Source organism: Melospiza melodia, chromosome 1 (assembly GCF_035770615.1).
Source record: "Melospiza melodia melodia isolate bMelMel2 chromosome 1, bMelMel2.pri, whole genome shotgun sequence".
NCBI classification, from domain to species: domain Eukaryota; kingdom Metazoa; phylum Chordata; class Aves; order Passeriformes; family Passerellidae; genus Melospiza; species Melospiza melodia.
This window is the reverse complement of record NC_086194.1, coordinates 82,204,691-82,230,390: the sequence shown is the minus strand read 5'-3', so window position 1 is coordinate 82,230,390 and position 25,700 is coordinate 82,204,691. Positions and strand designations below refer to the sequence as shown.

General features: G+C 40.3%; 1 protein-coding gene across 9 annotated transcripts in view; it reads left to right on the top strand.

Annotated features, from left to right (window-relative positions):
* Window positions 1-25,700, top strand: part of LOC134420058 (uncharacterized) — a 261,128-nt gene that overhangs the window by 71,162 nt on the left and 164,266 nt on the right. For all 9 annotated transcript variants that reach the window (XR_010028241.1, XR_010028233.1, XR_010028237.1 and 6 more), the window contains one exon: window positions 9,576-9,661. Coding sequence is in view for 1 of the 9 variants with exons in the window: in XM_063159764.1 (XP_063015834.1) it covers window positions 9,576-9,661 (86 nt within the window). In the remaining 8 variants the exon portion in view is untranslated. The remainder of the gene's footprint in view (window positions 1-9,575; window positions 9,662-25,700) is intronic.

Below are 25,700 nucleotides of genomic sequence, written 5' to 3'. Positions count from 1 at the left end.
TTCTAGGTGAGATGATGTGCAGCTGAGCTCAGTCATGGGATGCAGCCTCAAACTGGCTTGGCCAAAGCTGCCTAGGCATCTGGGACAGGGCAGGCAGATGAGATCTTTCACAAGCTGCTGCTGCTTGGACAAATAACACTGTGGCAGAAACTGACCAGTGCAGGACATGTTCATTTAAAATCATAATATGAAGTCACTCCCCCACTGATTTAATCAAACTGAAGCTGAGTAGTGGCAGCAGATGCTGCAGTATTACAAACTGCCCAGAACCAAGCTGGTCCTGCACTTTGGCCACAACAACTCCCTGCAGCACTTCAGGCTGGGGACACAGTGGCTGGACAGTGGCCAGGCAGAAAGGGACCTTGGGTACTGATGGATGGCAGCTGAACATGAGCCAGCTGTGCCCAGGGGGCCAAGAAGGCCAAGGGCATCCTGGCCTGTGTCAGGAATAGTGTGGCCAGCAGGAGCAGGGAGGTGATCCTTCCCTGTACTGGGCACTGGTGAGGCCACAGCTTGAGGGCTGTGTTCAGTTTTGGGTCCCCCAATTTAGAAAAGACATTGAGACACTGGAGTGTGTCCAGAGAGGAGGACAAAATTTTACCAGAATAAGGCTGGTAAAAGGTCCGGAGCACAAGTCTGGTGAGGAATGGCTGAGGGAGCTGGGGGTGTTTAACCTGGAGCAAAGGTGGCTCAGGAGGGACCTTGTCACTCTCTACAGCTGCCTGAAAGGAAACTGTAGCCAGGTGGGGTTGGTGGCTTCTCCCAAGTAACAAGGGACAGGACAAGAGGACACAGTGTACAGCTGTGCCAGGGAAGGTTCAAGCTGGACATTAGGGAGAATTTCTTCATAGAAAGGCTGGTTGGGCACTGGAATGGTCTGCCCAGGAAGGTGGCAGAACCACTGTCCCTGAAGGTGTTAAAGACCAGATGTGATTCTTAACCACAGAATCACTGATTCTGTGATTCTGTGGTTAACTGAACGTTCAACAGCACTACATGGGAAAAATCAAGCAAACTTAATTTTCTTGGCAATAGTTACCCTTGTTTTCCATTGCAGGAGGATCTAGGGCTCTGTGGAATATAACTAGAGATTGTCATTACAAGCCAGTTTCCCAAGACCTCTTATGCTCAGCCCTGACTCTTAAATTAGCTCCAAAAACTCTAAAAATAGACATTACAGTGTGATTGTTGCAAGATTAATGTTATGGATTCCACAGATGTAAATTATTATTCAGTTTGGGAAGGTTTGCATGTATAAATCTCTCATAAATACCTTCAAGCAAATATTAAAGGGGTGGAGCATGTTATGTTTTGGGTTTCTATTGGAGTACTTGTTCCAAGAACTAACTTCAGTTGGACTCTAGTGGCAGAAAATTAAAACTGACATAACTTCCACTTAGGGCTGAGAAGGTCAAACCAGTTTTGGAATCCAGACCCAAATCTAAGAACTGTCCCAAGTTCATCAGTCTAGAGGTGTTCCATTAATTTAATGAGCATCCTTGCCACGATGAATTTGGAGATAAGCAGACTTACAAATAGAAGCTGTAACAACCATTACACCAGGAAAAATCAGTTTTTGTCACTGCTGTGGCAGGTGTTCAGACAGGCTAAGAAAGCCTGTGTGAATACCTGCCACAGCAGTGACAAAACTGATTTTTGCTGGTGTAATGGTTGTTGCAGCTTCCAGAGCCACTGCTGTAAAGCTGAGAAAACTCTGACTGTTATATTTGTTTAGGCATCCTAGTGTTGCTGTGATGGTACCCAGGGGCATTTGCCTGATTGTGTTTGCTATAATATAAACTATGGTAATATGGTTGTGTTGCTGTTTCTAGTTATTCACAGAAGTAACTGACTGCTATCTTAAAAAAAAAAAACAAACCCAGTGATTCTCCCTTCTGAATTTGTTATCAGTACAATTAAATTACGTATATATGTTCTTAGATCAAATATGACTAAAAATTTGCTTTCTGAATGTGAAGATATTTTCTTTGTTCTAGAAATACATCCTAAACCTTATAGAGCAAGTGGTTAAAAGTGAGTGACTGTCTAAAGATACACAAACACAAAAATAATAAATATTACTATTTGAAATTTTATTTATTAGTTCTTGTAGTGCTTTTTTAGAGTTTTGAAAATGGTGTCTTCTTACCTATTGATGCTTTTTCATATTTTTTTGTATCCAGACACTAGACTCAATTTCTACTTTTTTAAAAAAAGAAAAAACTTCTCTGTGTTGTCAGAGTCATTGGAATTTTCTCAAGTCTGTGTTCTTCAATGTTGTGAATGTTGCAATATGAATGGCTGCAGGTAGTCACACAAATTGTAACCAATAGGAAAAAAAATCAATGTTTGTGTTGCTGCTGTATTTTGGAAGGAAATTTTGGCAGTGCAGAATAGGTGTATGTAATAAGCTCTCAGTTTAAAGTATAGTGAGAGGAATATAAAAGGAAATTGCTTGTATTTTTAAGATTATGACTCCTAAGGGGTATGTTTGCTATGGTTAATATCCCATGGGTTTTGCCCTCCTGTGATACAGTGTGCTGTGCACAAAACTCCTTCACTTGGCTGATCTTCGGCCTTGTCTTGCTGTAGGTTGATCTTCAGTGTCTTTAGACAGAGTCAGCTGTATTTTCCTTACGCACACCAGGGGTAAATACTGCCCCAATGCACTCAGGCCAGATCCCCTCCCTGTTTCATGTCTACACTGCACCGTGGACAGGGATGCTCTCAAACCCTGCCTGAACTCCAGTGCTGGGAACCGGCGGATACCTGCCTGCTTTGGTACACATTTTGGCAGGCGCATGAAAGCTGTACTTGCTAACTGCACTGTCAGTGGTGACAATCCTGCAATACCATCCCCCTGAACCTGGGTGTTTGTGTGGTCCCATGGGACACCATGCCTAGATGCTTTCTGGCTGCTCAGTCCCGAGGTGTGCCGGGCACAGGTGCAGCGTGGGCATGCTTCCTGCTCTCTCAGGCCAGCAGGTGCAGCCAAAAGGGGGATCTCAGGAGGAGGACAACTGGGAAAGTGCAAAAGGGGTTGGTGGGAACAACTTGGAAGCTCCCCCTTGCTTTCCTTGGAATGGATGCTAATGTTGTTTAAAAACAAAAAAACAAACAATGTAATAACCACAGAAACCTACTGGCACACTTTTGGGAAGTCCCATAAGAAAAGAAAATGTGACAGATGCTTACCATCTCAAGTAACTTTATTATCTTAGTGGAAGAATGCAGTAGATACATATGTTTCTATCCTGCCTGTGTCTGAGGTGCTGGTGTTAGTACTGGTATTATTTTTGTTCTGTGTAATCCCTGACATTTTCTAATGTGCAAGTATCACCAGTTACTAAAAACTAAAAGTTAAGTATAGAGCTAAAGCCATCTGGTAGTTCAGACAGAAAAGTTAGATAATTAGCTGTTCTTGTCAAGGGACTGTGATTAAAATAGGCCATCTTCATAATAGTGACTAGTTTGCAAGGGACTTCCTGGAAGCCACCTGGGATAATGATAATGAAAAGAACAAAATTAAAAACGAGGGGGAGGTGGTGCCATTATAGCTCATGATGACTTTTGTAAGTGAATTAAGTCAGCTTTTAACTTGAAGGCTGCTTGTGATTTTGGTACTTAGGAAAGAAACTGCGATTGAGTTTTCTGACTGTTTGGCTATGTGCTGCCACTAGGTCAGCCAGGTTACTGCTGGAGATCCTTAATATTTTTGTGTCAAGCTCTGGTTTCGTTGCTCACATCCTTATTAACTTGGGAGTGCTGCTGGCACAGCTCATCTTCAAAGGCCTCTCTAATCTGTGTACCCCGATGGTTCCTGCTCAGGGATCTTCTTCCATTGGGGGAATCAGTGCTATTAAGAGACATCAGAAGAGGAAAAAAATCACAACAGCATTACTGCATCATTCTTTGTCAGACGCTGATTGCTACGTGTGTAGCAATGCCGGTGCAATGTGAATTTATATTGATAGATATCTCTTAAGGAATAAGCTGTTTAGCAAGTAGTGCTTAGAAGGGAACCTCTTTGTGTAGTGGGAGGAAGGATCTGTGGGGCTTTGGCAGCTCCAGCCCACCCTCAAGTACTGGTGTGGAGGGGCTCAGTGTTCCCTTGGGCCTCGACTGCTGAAATCTTGTGCTCCTCATCCAAGAAGAGAGCAGCAGGGAAACCTCCAAAGGCTACACAGCACTTGCTCTTTCCTGTATGTGGATTCCTTAGTGGATGCCCTGTGTCAATGTGATCATTTTAATCAGAGAGGTCTGACCTGAATCATCTGAGTAGTGTCTCTTTGAGAACACACTATTGAGGGCAGCTATGCTAAATGCACTAGCAGGATAAAATAAATGTGTAATGAGAATGCTCCATCATTGGTGTGATTTAATTAAATGTATTTTCACTTCAGACTGATAAAAACCTTATTTCTAAATCAAATTAATTATTGAAATTTATTTGTTTTTTTTTTTTTTCTTTTAATTGGCAGCTGCTACTTATTAAAAAATTCTAGTAAAGACCTGCTCATGCTGTTTCAGAGGCTTTTAAGAATTTCAGTGTGACTGTAATAATTTCTCAGAGAGAATGTGCTGGAAATCTATTGTAAATGTAACCAAGTTCAATACTTAAATTAAAATATAGGCAAGGATTAAAAGTACTCTGGGTTCTCTGTGCTTAGATTCTCCTCAAAAAAAAAAAAAGCTTCTAAATGATTTTCATTAAATGAAGCTTTTATGTCTCTTTATTCCTTGATTAGGAAAGCAATGATTTGAAAAATTCAAGATATTGAGGTCTCAAAAATGTCAGGGATGCTCAGCTTCAGAAAGCATAAATAAATATTTCAGTGCAATATGCTCAAAATAAATTTCTGTGAATGCTTGCGGATATACAAATAGTCCTGATCAGTTTAATGGGTCAAACTTTCATATAATTAGAAAGGTGCTGACTGTACTCATGCATGATCAAGTTAATAATGTTTCACTGCATTCTGTATAAAACAGGAGTGTGATGCATCTGCTGAATGCTTATCTAAGGCTTCTTGTAAGAAGTGTTGAATCTGAACACTGCTGTACAAATTTTCTTTTCCTTTTTTGTTAATATTGAGAAAATTAAATTACTAAAAACTGCTTTTGCAGTACTTGAATACCATCAGAAGCAGAAAATCCAGATTTTAGATTCCAAGTGCAGATTGTCACTCATGTTTTAAGTTCTGCTTGCTCATGACCTGCTTCAAAATCTACACGTGATGACCTGATGGCCAAGGTTCTACCTTGTAGCAATTTTTTTTGGTGACAATCTTTTCCATTATGCCCAGTCAAACAGTCTGACTTTCCAGCATTCTTCCCACCTCTATTGTTATTTACTCACATGGAACAAAATGGACTGAGAAGTTGACGACCAAGGTGAAGCAAAAAAACAGGCTTGGTAATGTTATAACTGGTTTCAGAGAAGTCTTGCAAATGAATAGTTACTGTCAAAGGTATGAGATAATAGAAAGCCTGGGCAGCTGGAGTTAAGCACTGTGAAGTCTGAATGACCTCTTGGTGGCAGTTCATTGGAGTAAAATTTAATCTGGTTATCAAATTCAGATTTTTTTTAAACCTAAGGATTGTTATGTGGTATGACAAACCATCAGAATATTCCTTCCCTCCAAATTGTATCTCTCTAATGTGCCAGAAGTTTTTCTCATCTGCTCTTTCATGAGGTGTCTGATTGTAGATTTTTGGTTTGTGCTGTTCTTTGTACAAGTTGGTGAAATTCAGATTTTCCTGTAGATAAGCCTTTGGCTTTTCAGTTGCTTCCGCCTCGCAAAGAAATTAATTCCTTCAAGCCAGTGAGTCTGCAGCTCCAGCTGTGTCTGTAGATGAATGTTCTTGCAGGGTCATGTACTGTAGTTCTGAACCTAAATAAAAGGATTAACAAGCGTTCACTTGGAAGAAAAACACTTAATTTCACTATAATAACTATGAGGATCCATAGGGAAAACCAATAAAGCTTTACTATTAAAATTGTTAACAAATGATTATTCCACCCTGACCTTCTCTTCCCGCTGTTATTGTACTTTTGAACAGTAACAAATGATGGGATTGACCTAGTTCATGGTAGTGCTTTTGTTCCTGGCCTACAAATGATCTTTTTCTTGTAAAATAATTCCTAGTCTAGTTCTTATGAGAAGCATTGATAGTATTTATGAAAGAAACAAGGTTTTCTGGTGCATTTCACACAATCTTCTGCCCCAAAACTCTACTCGGTGTGAAGGAAGAAGGGGCAGCATGTAGACAGTGATGCTGGAACTGAGTCTGGCACCCAGCAATACCCACAGGATACATCTGATTGCTCCAGAAGTGCATGACTGATTTCCACAGCTAAAACAAACAGCTTTTAATGGTTCCTGGCAGAAAAGGAGGAATTCTAGGGTGAGCAGCTCTCTTCAGTTGCATATATAGACCTCATTGTCTCATCTCCCAGCAGCACCTCGGCTCAGCAATGGGGGAGAGCAGAGGGGCAGCTGGCAGGGGCTTCCTCACTCACTAATATCTCAGTTGGCTGTTGATGACTGTGGTACAACTGCTTTCCACTCAAGCAAGTCGTGGAGAGGGCCAAACCATTGCTCAGGACAGTAGGGCTCTCCTTCAGGGCTCTCCTCTCTCTGGTGGGCATGCAAGGAGAGGGTGGAAGGATTTTGATTCTAGTCATCTTGACTCTCTCCCCAGCATTTTAGGGCTGCCAGCCTCAGGCAGCACTATTGTATGAGTATACAAAGCAATACTTGTATCAATTTCCTTGGGAAGGAAGTCAGGTAATTAAAATTGACTAATGTGACTGCCCTGATTGGCTTAAGAAATCAAAATCAGATGAAAGTTGTCTAATTTAAAGGTTAAATCTTGGTATTAGCCTTGTCTTTGGCTTTATTTGGGCTTTGGAGGTGGTGAACAAGTCCTGGTTGGTAGGCTGGTGACCATCATGAGCCTCTGTCTAAAAAAGGCCACAGTGCCCATCTGGGTTCCCTGCTGGGAGCTCCTGGTGTTGAAGCCAAGGCATGAAGACTGGTCTCCCAAAAATGGTCTGTGGTTCTGCTTGGGCCCACACTTGACACCAAAAGCTGGAAAGCATTTTGGGTTCTGTTGTGTGCTTTTGTGTTCCTTATTTTTGCTTCAAAGATTTTGTCCCTATGAGGCATGTTTATGTGCCTAGGATATATTTTCAAAGAAATATAACTTGTAAAAGTATTCATCAATCTGTCTTTCACCAGTAGGTAACCTAATACTTTTACTTTTTTCACATAAAAGAAAAATGTCTGGATAACATTGTGCTTTGTTTCAACAATGTTTCTCATTTATTACCAGATGAGAATCACACTCAGCTTTGACTGGTGACCTACTCATTTTATTTCTCTCCAGTTTTGTTGCTTGCACACTCAGGAATGTAGTTTTGTTTTTTTTCCCTCCTTATCATTATTTTGTGGAGCACCTTCTGAAACTGTAGAGACTACCAACAGTCCATAGGGATGGCCTAGGAGCCACAGTCTGAATAGAATTCCACACGAACTTTTGTTCTTTGCTATACCCTTGCTCCAGCACTCTTTGTGCTGAATGTTTTTGATGGTCTCTTGTTCAATACTTAATGTGGCTTTAATTAGTCACAAGTGGCAATTATCCTCTAAAGTTAGGAATTGCAGTTAAATAAATTAGGTATGCTCTTCTATCAACTAATTTTATCATGTTGTTTTTTGGTTTTTTTAATGCCTTAAATTCAGGTAGGCAGCTTGTGCTTTAGAGAGGTTTCTGTTTTTCCTACATTCTTCAGTGACGTTGGATCTCCTTGCAGAGAAATTGCAGATATTCTATTGGAAGAGACTCCAGTTTTAACAGCATGTATTTTGGAAAAAGTTGACTGATATTTTGGCTGGATTTTCAGAACCTTAGTGTTATAAGATGAAAATTTTAGATCAAAGCCACTGCAGGTAATTGTACAACTGTCAGGTGTCTCTATATATGTTAGGTCTTCATTGGCTCATTGTTGAATTCACACCAGTGGGATTTAAATGTGAATAGGGAACTGTAATTTAGGGTCTCCTGCTGCTGTGTAATAGCTTGAATGTACACCAAGTTTATGAGATGCATTCTGGATAAGGCTAACTTACATTTATCTGATTGATTTATTGATTTAATTTGTAAAGAGAAGAAATATCAGAGGAGTCACTAATGAAATAAGAATGTTACCTGATCCTACTGTATTTTATTTCTTAACACAGAGACACACTGAAGCCTCTGCTGCATAATATGGGGTGAGGTTCTCTAGGCCTTTAGGCAGTTATGTAAAATTGAGGTGATGTGGAAAGACATAGAATAGAAAAGCTAGAATTAGATAAAGCATTTCAAGTTTTGTATATGATGAAATGGGTTTCTGCTTGTGGATTTTGTAAGCTTCATTTCTTTGTAAATGAAGTACAGGCAAACACAGTTGTAGCCCTATCCTGAGCAATGCTTTGCTAAGCCTGTATTACAGGAGGAGGCAGCTGGACTGTCCATGAGGAGCAACTGCACTGAAGCAGCAGAAATCAGAATGTTTTTCCATGTGTTGCAGATTGCTGGAAATTGAGTGGGACCTATGTGGAGATTGCATTGTGCCCCTTAGACCTGATGGAGATAGTTTTATAATGTGCAGCAGGGAGGAGATGTGTGCTACAGAGGTAGCTCACAATATAGCATGCTGTGCTTTGTAAGATCTGTGTGCTGCTATGAAGAAGGACTTTCTTTTCCTGTGCCCTGGAAAGCATGTTTTGTCCATGCAGTTTATGGTGCTATGCTTGCAGTCATGGGAGTTAACTGCAGTCTGTGAAATCTGAAAGGTTAATTTCCCGACTACATTGTTACTCGGTTAATCAAGCAGACATGTAATACCAGCAGTGCCCATTTCTTCCAATTCAATATTTGATTTATAAAAAGAAGATTTTGCAGAGATACCATTTAACTGATGTAAGTTGCAGAGCTTTTTAATGTACTCATCTTGCGGTTCTAAAGTCAAAACGCAGGACTAAACATAGCTGTGTCCAGAATTTTAAAGTATTTCTTGTACCTGGACATTAAACACAGAGCTTTCCAACTGAAAATAAAGAGTATTAAGGAAAGATGTATTTCACATTTAGCATAAGTAATTCTTTCTATAAAATGCAACCATAATTTGGGAATGTTATTTCTTTTCCTGTGAGAACTGAAAAACTTCTCTAGAACTACTGTGGATTAGTATCAACAAGTGAATAGGTAGATGCAGCATAGGTGCCAAATGATCAAACCAGCTGTGGATTACTGTTTCTCTTTTGATTCTTCTATTTTTATATGTCATGTAGATGTGTTTCATCTATAATTAGTCTTGTAAGTAATTGTGTTACTTGTGGCTCTGATTCTGCCTCAGCAAAATGTATCACAGTTTTGAATGCATGGAGAAATTCGAAATCATGGAAACAAAAAAAAATCCTTGCAAATTCAGTGTCACACTGAATTCTGAAATAGTATTTTTCTATTTGCAATGGATTTGGTGGCTTTTATATTGTGTAACATGCTATTTCTTTTTAAACACTTAGGAGCTTACCAGATCTTTTTATGTGGTTGCTGAAGCATTGTTGTGGGACAGCAGTAATGATGGATGGATGAACAGAATACACTTCAGGTAAGAAATCAGATATATGCCATTTGGTATGGCTGCTCATTAACTTTCCTCACATTGTTTTGGTTCAGCTTCAATAGCAGCAGTATTTAATGTTACACCACTAAAATTCACTGAATATAAAATATAAATCTCTTGTCTACATGAATGTTTACATATATCTCTCTGTAAATCAGTGTCAGCAGGTTTCTTGTTTTCCTTCTAGATTTGGTAACCCTGGTAACAGATGCTGCTGCTGTCTTTACCCTTGCTACTGTATAAATTTCCTTAAGAATTTTATTTCACATCGATGGTTACAACTGTAGGTTTGAATATAAAAATGATTTCAGCATTTCTTGTGTGGTTTGGGTAACTTAACTTGTTCTTTAAGGCTGTGCCAATTCAGGATATAGTTGTCAAGTTTTTGATATCCTTGGAAGTTAATGCAAGCCTGTAAAAGCCTGCACAAAGGCAAGCGAAAGTTGGTATTGATTTAATGCTTGCTGTGCCACAAGCTTCGTGAGAAAACACGGACAAAATCTTTAGTTTCCATATCAGTGGGAAATAAGTGCCTAGGTATCAACATGCTTGTATTTCTGGTAGAGAAAATAGTGTGTCCAGGGTGGTTTTTTTTTTGCACAACTCTGATATTCCCAGGGCTAAATTGACCTTTCTGTGTGCCTGAGGATCACCTTGCTGTGCTGGCAGGGTGGAGCTGCCCGTGCTCCAAAGGGAAGCTGGGTACTGCTGAGTGCACGTTTCAGCTACAGAAAAAGGCTTGGCCTTATGTGTGAGGGCTGTTTCGAGTCACACGTGGGATTTGGCATCTTTGGCTTCCCAGCTGCCCTTGTCTCCTCCTCCTCTGTGAGAGCATTGTGAGGACAGACGTGGTGGAGACTGCTCTGTGTTCAGGTTGGAGCCAGATGTGTTAAAGACTTGTCTTAAGGCAAGGACACAAAATATACAAAGGAAAGACCCTGGAGTTTACTTTATTTTCCAACTTGCAGGGTGCAAGAGCATAAATATATATCTGTGGATCAAGGACCAGGTTAGGCATAGAGATTTAGGGAAGGCATAGTGGCCTCCTGTTCCACGGAGTGACTGATGGCTGGTGCCAAGAAAAGGAGAGTGGAGCATGTGATTGCTTTCCAGATCCACCTCTCAGGCTCCACAGATGGACATCTGTGTCTGTTGGAACCTAGGACATCCCTCTGACTGTCTTGAGCAGCCAAGACCCCTGCTAGGGGGCTCAGAGACTTTGGCACAGAGCTTAAGATGCCTGTGGTTTTGATTATGACTTGTGGAGCAAGTTACCAACTTTAGATGAAGATCTACAGGCCACAACAGTTAAGTAGGATGATTGTGAATTTATCATGAGGTGAAAAAGTAGATTTTGGGGTTTTCTAGAATAGGGGTTCAGTGCGCAAGGTGGAGGAATCTGGATGTGTCCAGCCTTTCTCCTTCTTGTTCTTGGCCTCCATCTTCTGCTGTGATGTTGGCACTTTTGGATTGGTTTAGAGTAGAAGCTCACTGTCTAACATAGGTGATAACTATTGGAAAGCAATTGTAAACAATGTATACATAATTTTTAGTATAAAGACATAACATCACCCTGGGAGCAGGCAGAGTGCCTGGACTGTCTTGCTGAATGGATCTCAGCTAGACAGGAGAAAATATTTTATAGATAAGGAACAATAAACAACCTTGAGACCAAGAAATGAAGAGCTCTGACTCCTTCTTCGAGTGCTGGGCAGGGAAAAGAGACTTTCTAATGCATCTCGGGATCACTCTGGCCAGCGAGAGGCCCCGAGATGTGCCAGTGCTGGCTTCTTTGATGGGTAGTCTTGGCTGTGCTTTCCCTTTCTGTGGATTTGTGAGGTTATGATTTGATCCCAGGTGGATTTTTAGGCTCTGTCACTTTGTACTGTTCTGGATGCCCCAGCTGAATTCCGAGAGGGAGGAAACAAATAGTTCCTGAAGTTAGTTTTGAACCTCTTACTTGCTAATTACATTTAACCTGGAGACTGGGTTGACATGCCAGGAGACTCAGGAGTTGAATTGAGCCTTTTCTGCTACAGTGGTAGGAAAAGATGATGGGTGCAAAGCTTTAAAGAGAGTTTAAAAAGCAGCTAGACTAAGATTTCCTTGAAGTGAAATGAAACTGTGGGCTTTCTTTGGCCCTCCTACTGCTAGTGCCTTCCTAATGAATAGGTTTGAGGCAGCTGCTTGGACCTGTCTTACTTTCATCTTTTAGTTTATTTCCCATGATTTTAATAGGAATTTGGGGTTTATGTTCTGTACCTCCTAGTGTTAGAGAAAGCTACAGAGAAGATGCTATGTCATCTGCTAGGCAGTCATCCTGCCATTTTTTTCCCTGACAGGATTCAAAATTGTTTGGAAGAAACTACCATAAATTTAAAATATCCTGAGGATACATACTCAATGGGTGGAGCCTCCCAGCAAGACATTAAAATATAGCACCATTAATCAGAACTGAACTATAGTTTTTCTTGCTGTTTTTCTTTTCTACATTTAAAACATTGCTTTTGGGTTCATAGAAACTTTAGATGGACTAAAAGAAAAAAAAACAAAGGAATGGCCCAATGATGCCTTGCAGCAATATCACTGCACTGAGTACCTGACTGTTCATGTTGCACTGGATGTGTTGAGGTTATAGAAGAATGTGTGAATATTGCATAAATCTACCTGACTCGCTTAGATAAAGTCTCAGGAAAACACTATGCAATATATATGATGTTAACTATTTTGGTAGGATTGCTGAACTGGAAAAGGCTGAAAGTGAGCCTCTCTGAAAACCTAAAATTTGAGACTGTGAATGTGCTAAATACAGAATTCAGAATAGGACAGTTTTCCACGTAAAGGCATTTCAAATTCTGTAAAAGCAAGCAGAAAGTAAAACAGCTCTTAGCTAAAATCTTAGAGCCAGTTGAAGGAGAATAATCTAATTATTCTGATTCTCCTTCTTGGCAGAGAATATCTGGGAGACAGAATTTATGCAGCTGGATAGAAGCTTGGTTTATTTTTGCTCTTGATTTTTGTTTTTGTTAAAAACAGTGGAGATCTTGGACTTAATAAGTGATTACAGAACCAGATGAATGTTGTACACTTTTTTCTATCCCAAGTGCCCTTATTTTCCCTTCTGTGTCCATATTTGGGGCTAAATCCTTATGAGATACAGGGCAAATTGGATGAAGCATATCATTCAAGGCTATTTCACTTAAGGATGTCTCCACTGTGTGCATTCTGATGACTCATGGAAAAACATGTAAAAGACTGCACAACCAGCTTGTTCACTTAGAGGAAACTCAAGCCCCCAGAAAATGGGCAAAGGATTTCCCCTGAGTCCCTTTTGTGAGGCTGATGGGCAGTGAACTTGCTTTGTGGTACAAAATGACCAAAAGAAAGAACGTCACATGAAAGAGCTTTGTAATACTAGAACTGTGGGTGAACGGTTTGCTCGCTGATTTAAGCCTTCAAAAGGGAGATGTGATGGGGAGAAGGGAGAATCTGCTTTGTTTTCCTGTACAACATGAAAAACAGGGAGGAGTGGCTGAGAAAAATGTGTTGTGAGATTTTGGAAATGGAGAAAGTGAATTGGACAATTTGATTAGACTAAGGAGAATAAGGCTTATCCACAGATCCTCTGGATGCATGTGAATATGTGGAGGTGGATTGTTTCTTGCCAGAGATTTGTATAAAATTGTGAAAACAGAGCAGGTTGTGGGGATTTTTTTGCCTTTTTTTTAATTTTTTTTTTTTTTTTTTTTTTTTTTATATAGCAGGATATAAATAGATTGTAAACTTTGGCAGGACTCTTAACATCTGAACATTTCTGGAAACTCTGACAATGTTTTTGTAAAACTGATTCTGGAACTAGAATAAAGGAGATATTTTTTTCTATAGACTCCCTCCTATTAATTAAATGAAATAGTAAGTTTTATATTTGTCCAGAAGGAGGTCCAAACAAACAAAAAATTGAGATTGGAGGAGCCAAACAAGGATAAATGATGAGCCAAATTCCCAAACTGGCATTGACCTACCAAGAGTTTGGAAAAAGTATTCTTGCAAGCTTCCTTTATTATTTTAACCTCTTGAACAGAATAATCCCGTCCAAACAGCTATAAACACTTTCCAATAGAGAAGTTTATGACCTAGTTTTTGACTGAAACACAGTATCACAGTGTTTGGAAAGAAGTGAAGATGCTGGTGGCAGTTCCTCTAGCACATTGCACTAGTAACATTGTTTGCCTTTTTTTTTTTTTTGGTTGGTTGGTTTTTGTTCGTTGTTTGTTTTTTTTTTTTTTTTTTTTTTTTTTTTCTGGTTTTTTTTTTTCTGTTTTGTTTTGTTTGTTGTTCTTTTTTTTTGTTTTGTTTTTTTTTTGTTTTTTGGGTTTTTTTTGTTTTTTTTTTTTTTTTTTTTTTTGGTTTTTTTTTTTGCAGTAGGTGTAGACAGTTAAATGCCTGAGGTGGCATGCAGAATTTTCATTGATGTCTGAAATTTTTAGCAGAGCACTGTTTGTAAAAATGATCATTCTAGGATTATCTCAACAGGAATTCAGCAATTATAGGATGCCTTTCTAGATCCTGTGTTTGGAACAGTGAAGGGAAAAATAAAGATGCATTTGTTCTGCACACAATTATAGATCTGTTTTGGAGAGACAGGGATAATTTTGATTAGGCTTCATTCCATTCATGGCCCTCCTGTCAGGAGCAGGGCAAGGACATGATGGGAATGGGCTCAGAGGAGGTGGGAACAAAAACACTGAACTTGGGATTTGCACATCCAGTTCTCTTCAACTGGGAAGAGACTTGCAGGAGGCAAGAGCAGGCCACAGTTCAATTATCTGCTCTGGTGAGAGACTGGAGGAGGCACCACTTCTGAGCTGGGGGAAGCAATGCAGAAGTAAACTAGATCTGCTGTTACAAGTTTTGGGTTGTTTCCTTTTTGTTGCTTTTCCTGTGACTCACTAATGCAACTGAAAGTGAGGGAGTGTGCTGACCTCCATCAGCTGAAGCTGTGGCCAATACCAACCATCCCTGTTTTCTGCTTTTTTAGGGAGGTTGGGAGTGATCTTGAAAGCACAGATCATTCATGTCAAGAAGAGTTTCTGAATGCTGTTGAAATACATTAAATAATACTTGGTTAGCATGGAAAAGAGCTGTAGTTAAAATTCTTGCAGTGTTTCATTTATAATTCCTTTATTGTTTCAGTTGCTTATAACTTCCTGAACTGCTTATGTCTCAAACTGAAATTTTCCAGACTTGATCTTGGCCTGACAGTGACCTTTCTTCTCTTTTCTTCTTTGTTTCTCTTTTCTCTGTGGTATTGAATGAATATGGCTTGGGCATTTCATCTGTAACGAGAAGAAAGTAGCAGCAAAATACATTGTGGCTATTACATTAAAACTCTGAATAGCCCAGGCAGTGCAACTGTTAAAAAAATGATGAAAATCATCAAAAGCGCTTTTTGAATTTTATGAGACTGTGTGAAAGTGGGCACTTAGATATCAACTTTGGGTCCTGAACTTTCTCTTCATCATGCGCAGTCATTACACTCTGTCACAATTATAACATGCAGTTATTTTGCCTAATCAGTGTTCATCTGAATGAAGAAGTGAACCTTGGTGAAAGAATAGATCTGTTTTTCACTGTTTGCCATGACCCTGGCGAGACAGGGCTTTGGGAATTCAGGCAAGTGCTGTGGAATGGGAGCCCTTTGGGGCATTCCTCCTATCCCACAGTTAAGGCTGAAAAGTGCTCAAATCTTCAGAAACTCTTCTGGCAGAAAATTGTTTGTTTACCACAAATCTTAAACAAACTTTTTGATCAGCTCTACTCAAGCTGTCTCCTGTAGTAGTTTAAATCAGAACCCAAATGTCTTAGGGGATGGAAGTTAAACCTGGGATGAAAATGGTGGAAATAAATTGTCCAGAGTTTTCCTTTTAATTAATGTGAATATCATATCAATTTATTAACTTGTGTAAAGGTTACTGGTTATGGCAGTGATGTTGTTAAACAGCAAATAATGGGGTTTGACTTCTTGACTCACAATATGTGTTTCAAAAAAAAAAAAAAAACTCATGTGCTTTCCTGTTGGCTTGATCATGGGCTCACTTTGCCTTAAAGACTGTGGTTTTTGCCAAGGGCAATCATTGTGAATATGTCTAAAAAGAAACATAAGAAATTTTCGTTTTTAGAATTGGCTGCTCACGGTCGTCTGTGTTCCATGGGAAACACCAGCTCATGTGCATTCATGAATCATCTCTGTTTCTGCTGCTAAATGGTTGTGTATTCCCAGTGATGCAGACAAGTGCCTCACTCTAAGAGCAGCCAGAGGGTGAGAACTGAGCTGCCAGAAGTCCTGGCAGAGGTTCCCTGTGCTCTGCTGTCCTTTAAGTGAATTCCCTAACTCTGAGCCCCCTGTGTCGTATCACAACTCTCTGATATTGTAGAGGACTGTAGAAACTTTGTTCACACCTTATTATAAACTTACATCTGTCACCTGCAAGCTTGTCCCTTGCAGGAGCTCAGGAGTGCTGTTCAGCCACTGCTTCAGCAGTACTAGGTAAAAGTAAGGCACAAGTAAAGTGTAAAGCTGCTAGGTAAAAGTAAGGTGCCCATGGCATAAACTCAACTTTTCATGTTGCCAGGAAATACTTAGTCCTTGTTGGAGAATAGTATTATATGCTGTTTTTTTAAGATTTAAAGGTCTCAGGATGTAGGGTTTGGTCAAAAAGATCAAAAGTTCAATCACAACCACTTTCGCCTTCAACAATGAAAATCAAAATGTATCTTCTGCACCACAGTGTGAAACAACTGTCTTGAAGTTGCATTGATCTGTCATAAAAAGCAGAGTCTTAATACCAGAACTTTAAAGAAAACTGCACTGTGTCTATAGTTTATGTCTTCAGAATGGGAGGAATTATTTCCTTTAAATCAGCCACCAGATTTTTGGTCCAATCTACTGTTCTTTTGATGACAATCTTGCATTCTAAATTCTTTCAGGTATCCTAACATGTGGCAAATTATCAAAGTGGAATTGTTTGGGAAAGGTACAGTAGTAAATGTCAGATTCTGCAATTAAAGTACAGCCTTGTCCTTAAAGCTGGCTTTGATGGTCCTAATGAGGAAGAATAATGCATCCTTTGCTATTGGCAGCAGGTAGTGAGTGGCCACTGCAGGTGTTGTGGGCACTCCCTGTTGGTCCCAAAGTCCTTGGTGGGTCCTTTGCTCCTCACCATAATCTGCCTGAATGTCATCTTTGTGGCTTCTTATTTCTTGAGGCACAACCTTGGTTGTCTGTGGTGTGGCTGTGTGGGAAGTTTCCAGCCTGCCCCCTTAGGGTGCACTCCCACATTCTTCTGTGTTGTCTTTGGGCTTATACTTTCAGTTCCTTTCTTAAATGACACATTTTTAGAGAACAAGCATATTACCACAGATACTAAAATGAAAATTCAGTTATTGGCAAATACAAATTTTTGGCCCTTTTTTGTCTAAACACTGCACTTGGATTCTTTCAGGTGTATAGCTAGGTGCTGGTTCCTCAGCCAAGCTGTGGTATATTTAGAGGGGATTTCTAATAGGAGCATGGAACTAATTTTGTCATGTTGACTTTCTGTTCAGTGGTTTCTGTATTGCTTTTTCCCTTGTAATCTACACTTTAATTATAGGTATGAGTATTCAACCTGTTAGAATGGGCTCTGGTGTTTGAAACTTTAGTAACAAAAGTCTTTCTGTCTTGGGATATTTAAAAACTGACCTTTAACCTGCTAAATCAAGTTAAATGGGGAGTGATAGCCTTAACTCACTTTTTTTTTCTTTCAGCTAATTTATTATTAAATAGTTTATGGTGATGAGTACTTTTGAAAAATTCAGTTTAACTCTTGAAATGCCAATCTGGAAATCAGCTTTGCTTTGTCAGTTCCCCAGGTCCCATAAGCCTTCTCTTATAATTGGACTCTAGAAGTTAATGAAAGACACACTAGACACATAACCCAGTATATGCATTATAGGCAGAAAAAGCTCCCTGAGAAAGCTGAAACAACTCCCACGCAGTGAATTCATGACTTGTTCAGCATTGCTGCTGTTCTGCTGAAGGAGGGATCAGAATAGCTTTTCTTTTTTGTTTTTTTTGGTGCCTGGATAATTGTGTGAATGTGCCCCATGTGCCTGACCTCCCTCCCCCACCTTCCCAGGGCCTGCAAAAGTAACCATAATCCTTACGCCTCCTGCTTCCTCACCAGAAAAACACATCAGCTCTTCGCTTGGAAAACATCCTGCTTTGCAGATGTGCTGTGTTCCAGGGAGGATGGCCCTCTCTTGGGCTCTCAGCTCCTCAGATCAGCCCTCTTGGAACTCATTAATTCTGGTTACACTGCTGCTCTGCAAACAGCCAGGGCGGTCTCTTTTCTTGTTTCAGGGACCACTTCAGGACGCCTGTGTTGCACATCGTATATCACTGTTTTTGGTCTTTGGGTGCATGTGCTGACTCTTAGGTTTAGTTTGCAGTCAACTGAAAATCCAGCTTGAAAGTTTAAACTTGTTTTAGAACCTTTACAATTAGCACAGAGTAGGGACAAGTTAAGCTGAGGTGGAAATGCCCATATTTGACAAGGAATGAAAGATTGTAGTGCTTACTGCTCTGCTGGAGGGGACACAGGGATTTGTACTCATCCTCGTATGGAGTGGGCTGGATGGGGAAGCTGAGGCTCTGCTCTGTGTCCCAGCACTGCTCAGTGCTGCCTGAGAAAATGTTCAGTGTCTCTATAAAAGTATCAATGTGTCTGTGACACTAAGCTGGGAAAGGCAGCACGGGCTTGTCCGGTCAGGAAATGGTCGGGCACAGAGTCACCAGTGAGGTGGCAGCCCTAAGGAAACTGGCAGTCTGGAAGTGAAAACGTAGGAACTTAGGCACAGTCAGAGCAGGAATATTGTCTGGTTGGCAGTCTTGCATTGCTGCTGTTTCATGGAAGTGCTGCATGCTCAGTTCAAGCCGGCACCAATCCTTTCTTTACTTGCCCAGGACAGAAATACCGGCGTGAGAGAATTCCGTGTGCGATGGAATAGCTCTGCTTAGACCACCCTTGGGCAGGCCGACTGGAATCTATGTTGGTGGCAGCTCAGAGCCTCTGCCATCTGTAGGTTCAGATATGCTGGAGATTAGGCCTGTTTCAAGCTGTCTCTTTTATGGCCATACCCTTCGTCTGATCCCAAACATTAAGAGATTAGGTTTCTTGAAATATCAGCAATTGTCGGCCCCCCTGGCTAGAGCAAACCACTTAGCCCACAGATGTGGGAAGGCTTGAATAGGTTTTCAGCATGAAAGAAATGTTGAGCTCCCAAGATGTATAATTTATACAGAGGAATAGTTTTTCACCTGCAGAGTGTTGGTAAATGGTGTTTTTTGTACTTTGGTCAAGGGCGTGCACTGATAAGCTGGGAGAAAGAAATGCACTGCAGGTAGGTGTTTCTTCTATGGAATGAATGCAATAAAAATAGGAATATGCATCACAGATGGAAAGTGCTGACTACTCAGAGCTTTCCAAACGCATACTAGTTTAAAACTTTGATCTTATTTTCTTTCAGGACTGTATTGAAGGTTTTGAGACCTATGTTTCAAAACAGAGCCTTTATCATAAGGTAAAGTTGAGTATTTACTACCCTAAAATGTATTAAAAATACACAAATGGCAGGCAAAGCAGAGAGGTTTTGATTCACATGCTGTACTTCCTGAGGAAGAGTCTGAAAATAAGCAAAAAATGAGGTTTTGATGCTTTGACAGTCTAGAATTTTGTGAAGCTTTGGAAAAGTTGTACAGAACATAGCATGCAAGCTGTTGCTTGTACAAAGGGGACTACAGCCCAGCTCCACAGCTTTGTAAAGGTAAACACTAAGTTTCAGAGCAGGCAAACACTGCCACCATAAAGAAAAAGGCCATGCTCCAGGTCCTGTGTCTGAAACTAGTTCCAGGACTTGGGTGCATGGGTCATCTTGCAGTGCAGGTCTCCTGGCACAGGGCTGGTACTCCCTTGGTTTTGTGCTCCAGGCCAGGATCTAGACCTAGGTGTGCCTGAATCTCCACAGCAGAGGTGCAGAGATATTCATGGTAAAGCTTAGTGTGGGTCAAACGTGTGTGTGACTTGTTCATTAGGAAAATGTCTGGTAATTTCAGACTTGCTTTGAGTAGCTTTTCATATTTTGGTTCACTCTCGTATTTCCCTGTTTAGACATTCTTACTGAAAAATCCTTCTAATATGGCATAAAATGCTGTCTTTTTTGTAGTGGACACTGTTCATAAGGAGCACTGTAATTTTGAATCATCCACTCTGAGAACAGTGATGCATTCTTCTGTTTGGTCATGGAATCACAGAATGGTTTGCTTTTAGAAGGGACATGTGAAAATACCATTTATTCCAGCTTGCAACATCATCTTTCACTGAAACAGATTGCAAAAACCCCATACAATCTGAATCTGGACACTTTCACAGCACAAAAACTAGATTGCATTAGGTCCTTTGCATATTCTTCACATTAAGAAAATAATTTACCTTATCACATAGTTGTTTTGAATTTTACTGAAATGAGGAGAATATTTATTATGTAAATATTGGTAGAATGGACATGAACATTTTACATCTATAGCTTGTCTTATTTTTACCAGTCTACATGCAAAGGCATATTTCCTCTTAGAGAAAAAAATTGGCCAAATTCTACTTTTTCAAATCCACAGTGGTGTAAAAAACAGTTCTGTTGATGTATCTGTGATGAGTTAAAATTTCTTGCTTATACAACTGAGTGGAGAGTCTGACTCATAACTTTCTAAAAAGTATACATTTTATCCTTATTTAAAAATCTCAAACTTTCAAAAATTGCTACTCTAAATCCACTTAGTTTTTTTTTTTTCTAATCTGCAAATCCTTCCACATAATTCACTTTAAGACAGCTGTGATTACCTTCTCCTGCTTGCAGCTGTTCCTGTTTTCTTGAAGTGTGGACTCATCGAAGCATTTGGTGTTGACACTGTTGGTTTGGTTCAGGGGAAACTTGCTCACTAATCTGTCAGTGTTAACCATAGACATCGTGTAAGTACACACATACCTATAGTATGTGCTACACACATTTAGGAGTGACTTCATCATGTGGTTTGGTCTACAAAGCCAAGGAGCAGAACAACGCTGTTTTTGCAGGAAGATCTCACCAAATTATCTAAAACTCCAATTCCACTAACAGCTTGTAGCTGCTGCCTGGGGAGGTAACTCAGCAGTTAAGCCAAGTAAAACAAGAAATGGATTGCAGCAGTTCATGGGTTTTTTGCACTTGAAATTCCTTCTGTTTAACTTTGCAAGTGGAAAACCTTTGCAACTGAAACCTTGAACTTGCACTGGAAGGGGTGATCTCCAAAACTTGTTGTCTGACATAAATTCTTGAACTGAAGGAATAGGTTTTATTTAGACCCTGAAATTCAATCTGTACGTTGGGAGGTTGGGATTCCCTGAGGATGCTGGTACAGGGCTATGCTGCAGGAACTGGGTTCTTGGCTGGAATGTCTTTTGTGTGTTTGCACAGGAGGGATGGGGATGCAACGAAGCTTAACTGCAAACAAATCAGTCTTCTTTGAGAGGAAAATGTTTGTTGAAGTTGGCTTTAACATAGGTGCCGTAGCAGGAGAAGTGCAGTGGTGTTTCAGCCTGAGGTGGAGCACGATGCTGAGTAGCTGCTCCTACATCTGTAAGGTTGCTCTGGGTGTGCTGTGCTGCTGCAGCCAAGGTCAGCTGTGGGTCATGCTGGGGTGTGTCTGTGTACAGACTGTAGAAGTGAGCAGCAGAAGCATCTGTGAGCTTTGCCATTATCACATAACAATTTGAAATACCACTAGGCTTAAAAAAAAGCATGTGCTTTCTCACAGTGTTGGCTGTTCAAGTGTGTAATGGATATTTCTAACTGCAACAGAAAAGCATACACAGTAATTAAAACACGGAGCAGAAAGAATTAGTCAAATTTGGCACATATGCCTGAGAAAGTGTCTGTTTTAGCTCTAGATATAAATGAAGCACCAGCCAAAGTTACTTTCAAAGGCTTGAATTACATCTGTTTTAATTTAGCATGTAAAATGCAGAATATTATTTTTTAATATAAATTTAATTCATGGTTAATCTGCAGATTGCAATATCCTTCCAGTAGAAATGATGTACTTGGACTGTGATAACTGAAAACTTCCTTTTTGAGATGTTTGGTTAGCCTTTCACAGGGCCTGTTGTCCAGAACCACATGTTCTCTGTGTATGGGCAGCTGCTACTGGGGGATCCTTTAACAAAATAACTCTCTTTTGCTTTTAATGTAACTGCATTATTATACAGTAAACTGTTCATAGTGCAGATATGTAAAATCAGGCATCAAAATGTAATATCATGTCCATGGTATTTTTTCTAAAGTGCCTACTGTAGGCATGTATAGTATTACTTAAACTCTTTGTTTATAAATGAGAAAAGTTGCATGCTTGATATAACCAAAGTTTTTTTGCTAATTGTCCTGTTCCAAATGAGAAGGGGAGCTTGTGTGTTTGTGAATAGTTAGTTCACATATTCTGTACTGTTCAATGGCTGTGGGTGATTACTGTTCATGTGCCAGTAAAGAGTGAGTTCAAAATACTTCTGATGAGAGAGTGCAGGTTCCAGGAAAGGGAGAGACTGGCCCGCATGCAAACCTGGCTGCTCACAGAAAGGATTTTAAGAGTGCCATTAAAAAAATTAGAGCTGCCATGTAAATTAGCAGGCTCAAACCATCTAGATCCAAAGGATTTGGGCAGATTATCTGAATGAATTTCAAACACAACTGGCCATTCTATTGAATGAATTGTGAAACAAATAGCGAGTTGAGCAAGAAACGCAGGAAGAAAAGGTCATCTTTGTCCTCCCTATCAAACAGAAAGAGAGAGGGCAACCAATCAAACTCAGCGAGACTCAGTTTTTAGTTTACATGTAAATGCATACACCATTTTTTTTCCTAATATCTGACCTAAACCTCCCCTGACACAACTTCAGACCTTTCCCTTGGATGCCGTCACTGATCACCACAGAGAAGAGATCGTTGCCTGCCCCTCATGAGGAAGTTGCAGAATGCAATGAGGGCTCCCCTCAGTCTCCTCCAGGCTGGACAGACCAAGTGCCCTCAGCCCCTCCTCACACAGCTTCCCCCCACTGTCCTCGCCATCCTCATGGCTCTCCTTTGGACACTCTCTAACAGTTTAATGTCCTTTTTACATTGTGGCACCAAAACTGCCCCCAGCACTGGAGGTGAGGCTGCCCCAGCCCAGAGCAGAGGGGACAATCCCCTCCCTTGCCCAGTTGTGATGCTGTGCCTGATGGCCCCAGGACAGGGCTGGCCCTCCTGGCTGCCAGGGCACTGCTGGCTCAGATTTAACCTTCCCCCAGGGCCCCCTCTGTGGCACTGCTTTTCAGCATCTCATAAGAATCCATCACTTTCTCTTGTTGAAGTTCACCCAGAGCTTGGTTGGGCACTGGAACAGGCTCCTCAGGGAAGTGGTCACACCACCAAGCCTGACAGAGTTCAAGCAGTGTTTGGGCAACACTCTCAGGCACCTGATGTGACTCTTGGGATGGTGCAGTGCAGGGCCAGGAGTTGGACTGGATAATCACTTGAAAGAGTGATAAAGTTCTGGAATGGTCTGCCCGGGGAGGTGGTGGAGTCGCCATCCCTGGATGTGTTTAAAAAAAGACTGGATGTGGCACTCAGTGCCACGGTTTAATTGAGGTGTTAGGGCATGGGTTGGACTCGAATTTCCACAGTCATTGTGGAAATTCTGTGAATCCTTATTGGTCCCTTCCAACTCAGCATATTCTGTAATTCTGTGCATATGTCAAAGAGAGAAACATGAAAGAGAACCCGTAACAGAATCATGGGTCTTAAATAGTTTGATTACATAAATGTGGAAACTGGGCCAGAAAAAAATGGAAAGCCCTATTTGGTCAAAATTATCACATTGATAGGAGAAAGAGATTGAAGTTTATGAACTCTAACTTGATTTTGGGGGAGTAATACATAATATTTTCTTGTGAAATCTTACTTAAAATATCAATTTGATTGAATTATTCGTGAAAGTTGTTACACTGGAATTGAAAACTGACAAAAAAAAATCCTCTCAAAGCCAGAAACAGATGGTGGTGATAATATACAAGGTTAGGAAATGATGTCATAGGCAGTGCCCATCATATTTTAATATAGTTTAATGCAGAGATCTAGCATGCATATGAGTGGTGACAATTTCTGACCTCTCTTCTAATGAAGATTGTATTTTCTCCTGCACACAAGAATAGTCAGCTCTTCCCAAACAATTTATCTGGCTGTAAGCAGGATTCAAGGCTGTATGGTTTTAGAAGGGTATTGAGTTTTATCAGAGGGGTGGCTGCACCACTGGTTTCAGGAAGCTCTCTCTCAGGAAGGGTCGGTCCATTTTAGGTGTGGGCATGTTAAAAGTTTTTTATTTTATAAGCTTTCTGAAAAACTTTTGCTTGGTCAGTGACCTGGTACTGGAAATCTTTGTTTTAAGAACTCTTCTCCACAAATAACAGGCTTGAGAAAGCTGAGTTTCTCATTTAATTACTTCATAAAATTGCCATGCTAGGTGTTTAAGAATGTAAGAAAATCTCCCAAAATACCAAGAGACTTCTGATAAAGTCATGAGTATGTGGCAGTGCTGTCATTCAATGCATCTTTTATCCCATAATGTACTTGTTAGAGTAGGAACAGAGAAAAAGATGAATTTTTTTGACTTCCTCCTTCTCAGGATTTTAGCAGCTGTAGGTAGCATCACCATGATAGCAGGCATTGCTCTGCTGTGCCTTTAAAACCATCAGTCAAAATGTAGTCATGTTACCACTGTCTTCCACAGCTGCCAAAACTTTTTTACTCATCTTTACCTGTGTGTAAACTTCTCTCTTGTGGTTCACAATGCCAAGAGGAGACTCTGCTCTGTGAAATAGAGAAGATTAATTGGGTTTGCTGGTGGTTCTATCCCTTGTTTTCTGGAGACTCTTGGTCAAAATAGAGATCACTGATTAACTTTCCATAGTTTGTTTAATTGTGAAAGGAAATGCTTTCATTTTTGTTTTGTGTCTTGGGAACTTTGAGTTCACTTTGATAATGGAGATTTAGAAATCTGGAGGTCTGTACTACTTGGGGAGATGCTATTTGTTAAAGATAGACAGTGACAGTAGAAAACACTGAGAGCCAGAGAATTATTACAAACACATCTTTGGATTAAAACTAGTTCCTAGGTCTAGCAGCAAAACCCACCTGCCTTTTCTTACTCTAATGCCTTCATTCTTAATAGATTGTCTTAGTGCAGCCCCTGGAAATTGAAAGCCACTGTAATACTACAACAGCCTCAGGCAGGACCCTCAACAAGGCACAGATTAGAGAGGAGAATATACTTACAAAATAATTTTAAAGCCAGTTCTCTCCAAGAGCCTGCAAACAAAACCCATGTTATTTTTGAAACTAACTAGAAAAAAAAAATGTTGTCCAGAAAGGAGTCAAAAGAATCATCAAATACCATTAAAAAACCTCCCAATGAAACAAACTCATGCTCCTCCCAGTTAAACATTCTGCAGTCAGTGTCCCCAGAAAAAAGGAAGAGACCAGAGATTTTAAAGTAATAGGAGACACAGAAAGAAACAATCTGCTTAGCTAGATGTTTTGACTTCTGCCAAAAAACTTCTAAGTTCTGTTTGCAAATGCCTCAAGCTTTCGTTGTCTGGTATTCAGGGAACACCCCTGATTATATGTGAAGGGGGGGTGATTCCTTCCCATTTTTTTTAGGCCAAAGGATCCTGAATTTTCAGTTGCCAAATATATCACGTCACTGGGTGATCTGCTAAACCTTTTTTCTGTAATAGCATACACTGTGAATCTCCTGCAACCTTGCCATTTAGTAGCCTTAGAACTTAAAATGCATCGCAATTAACAAAATTAAATTTTGTTATTAACGAATTAAACAAAAATATCATAAGCACTCCTCTTTCTT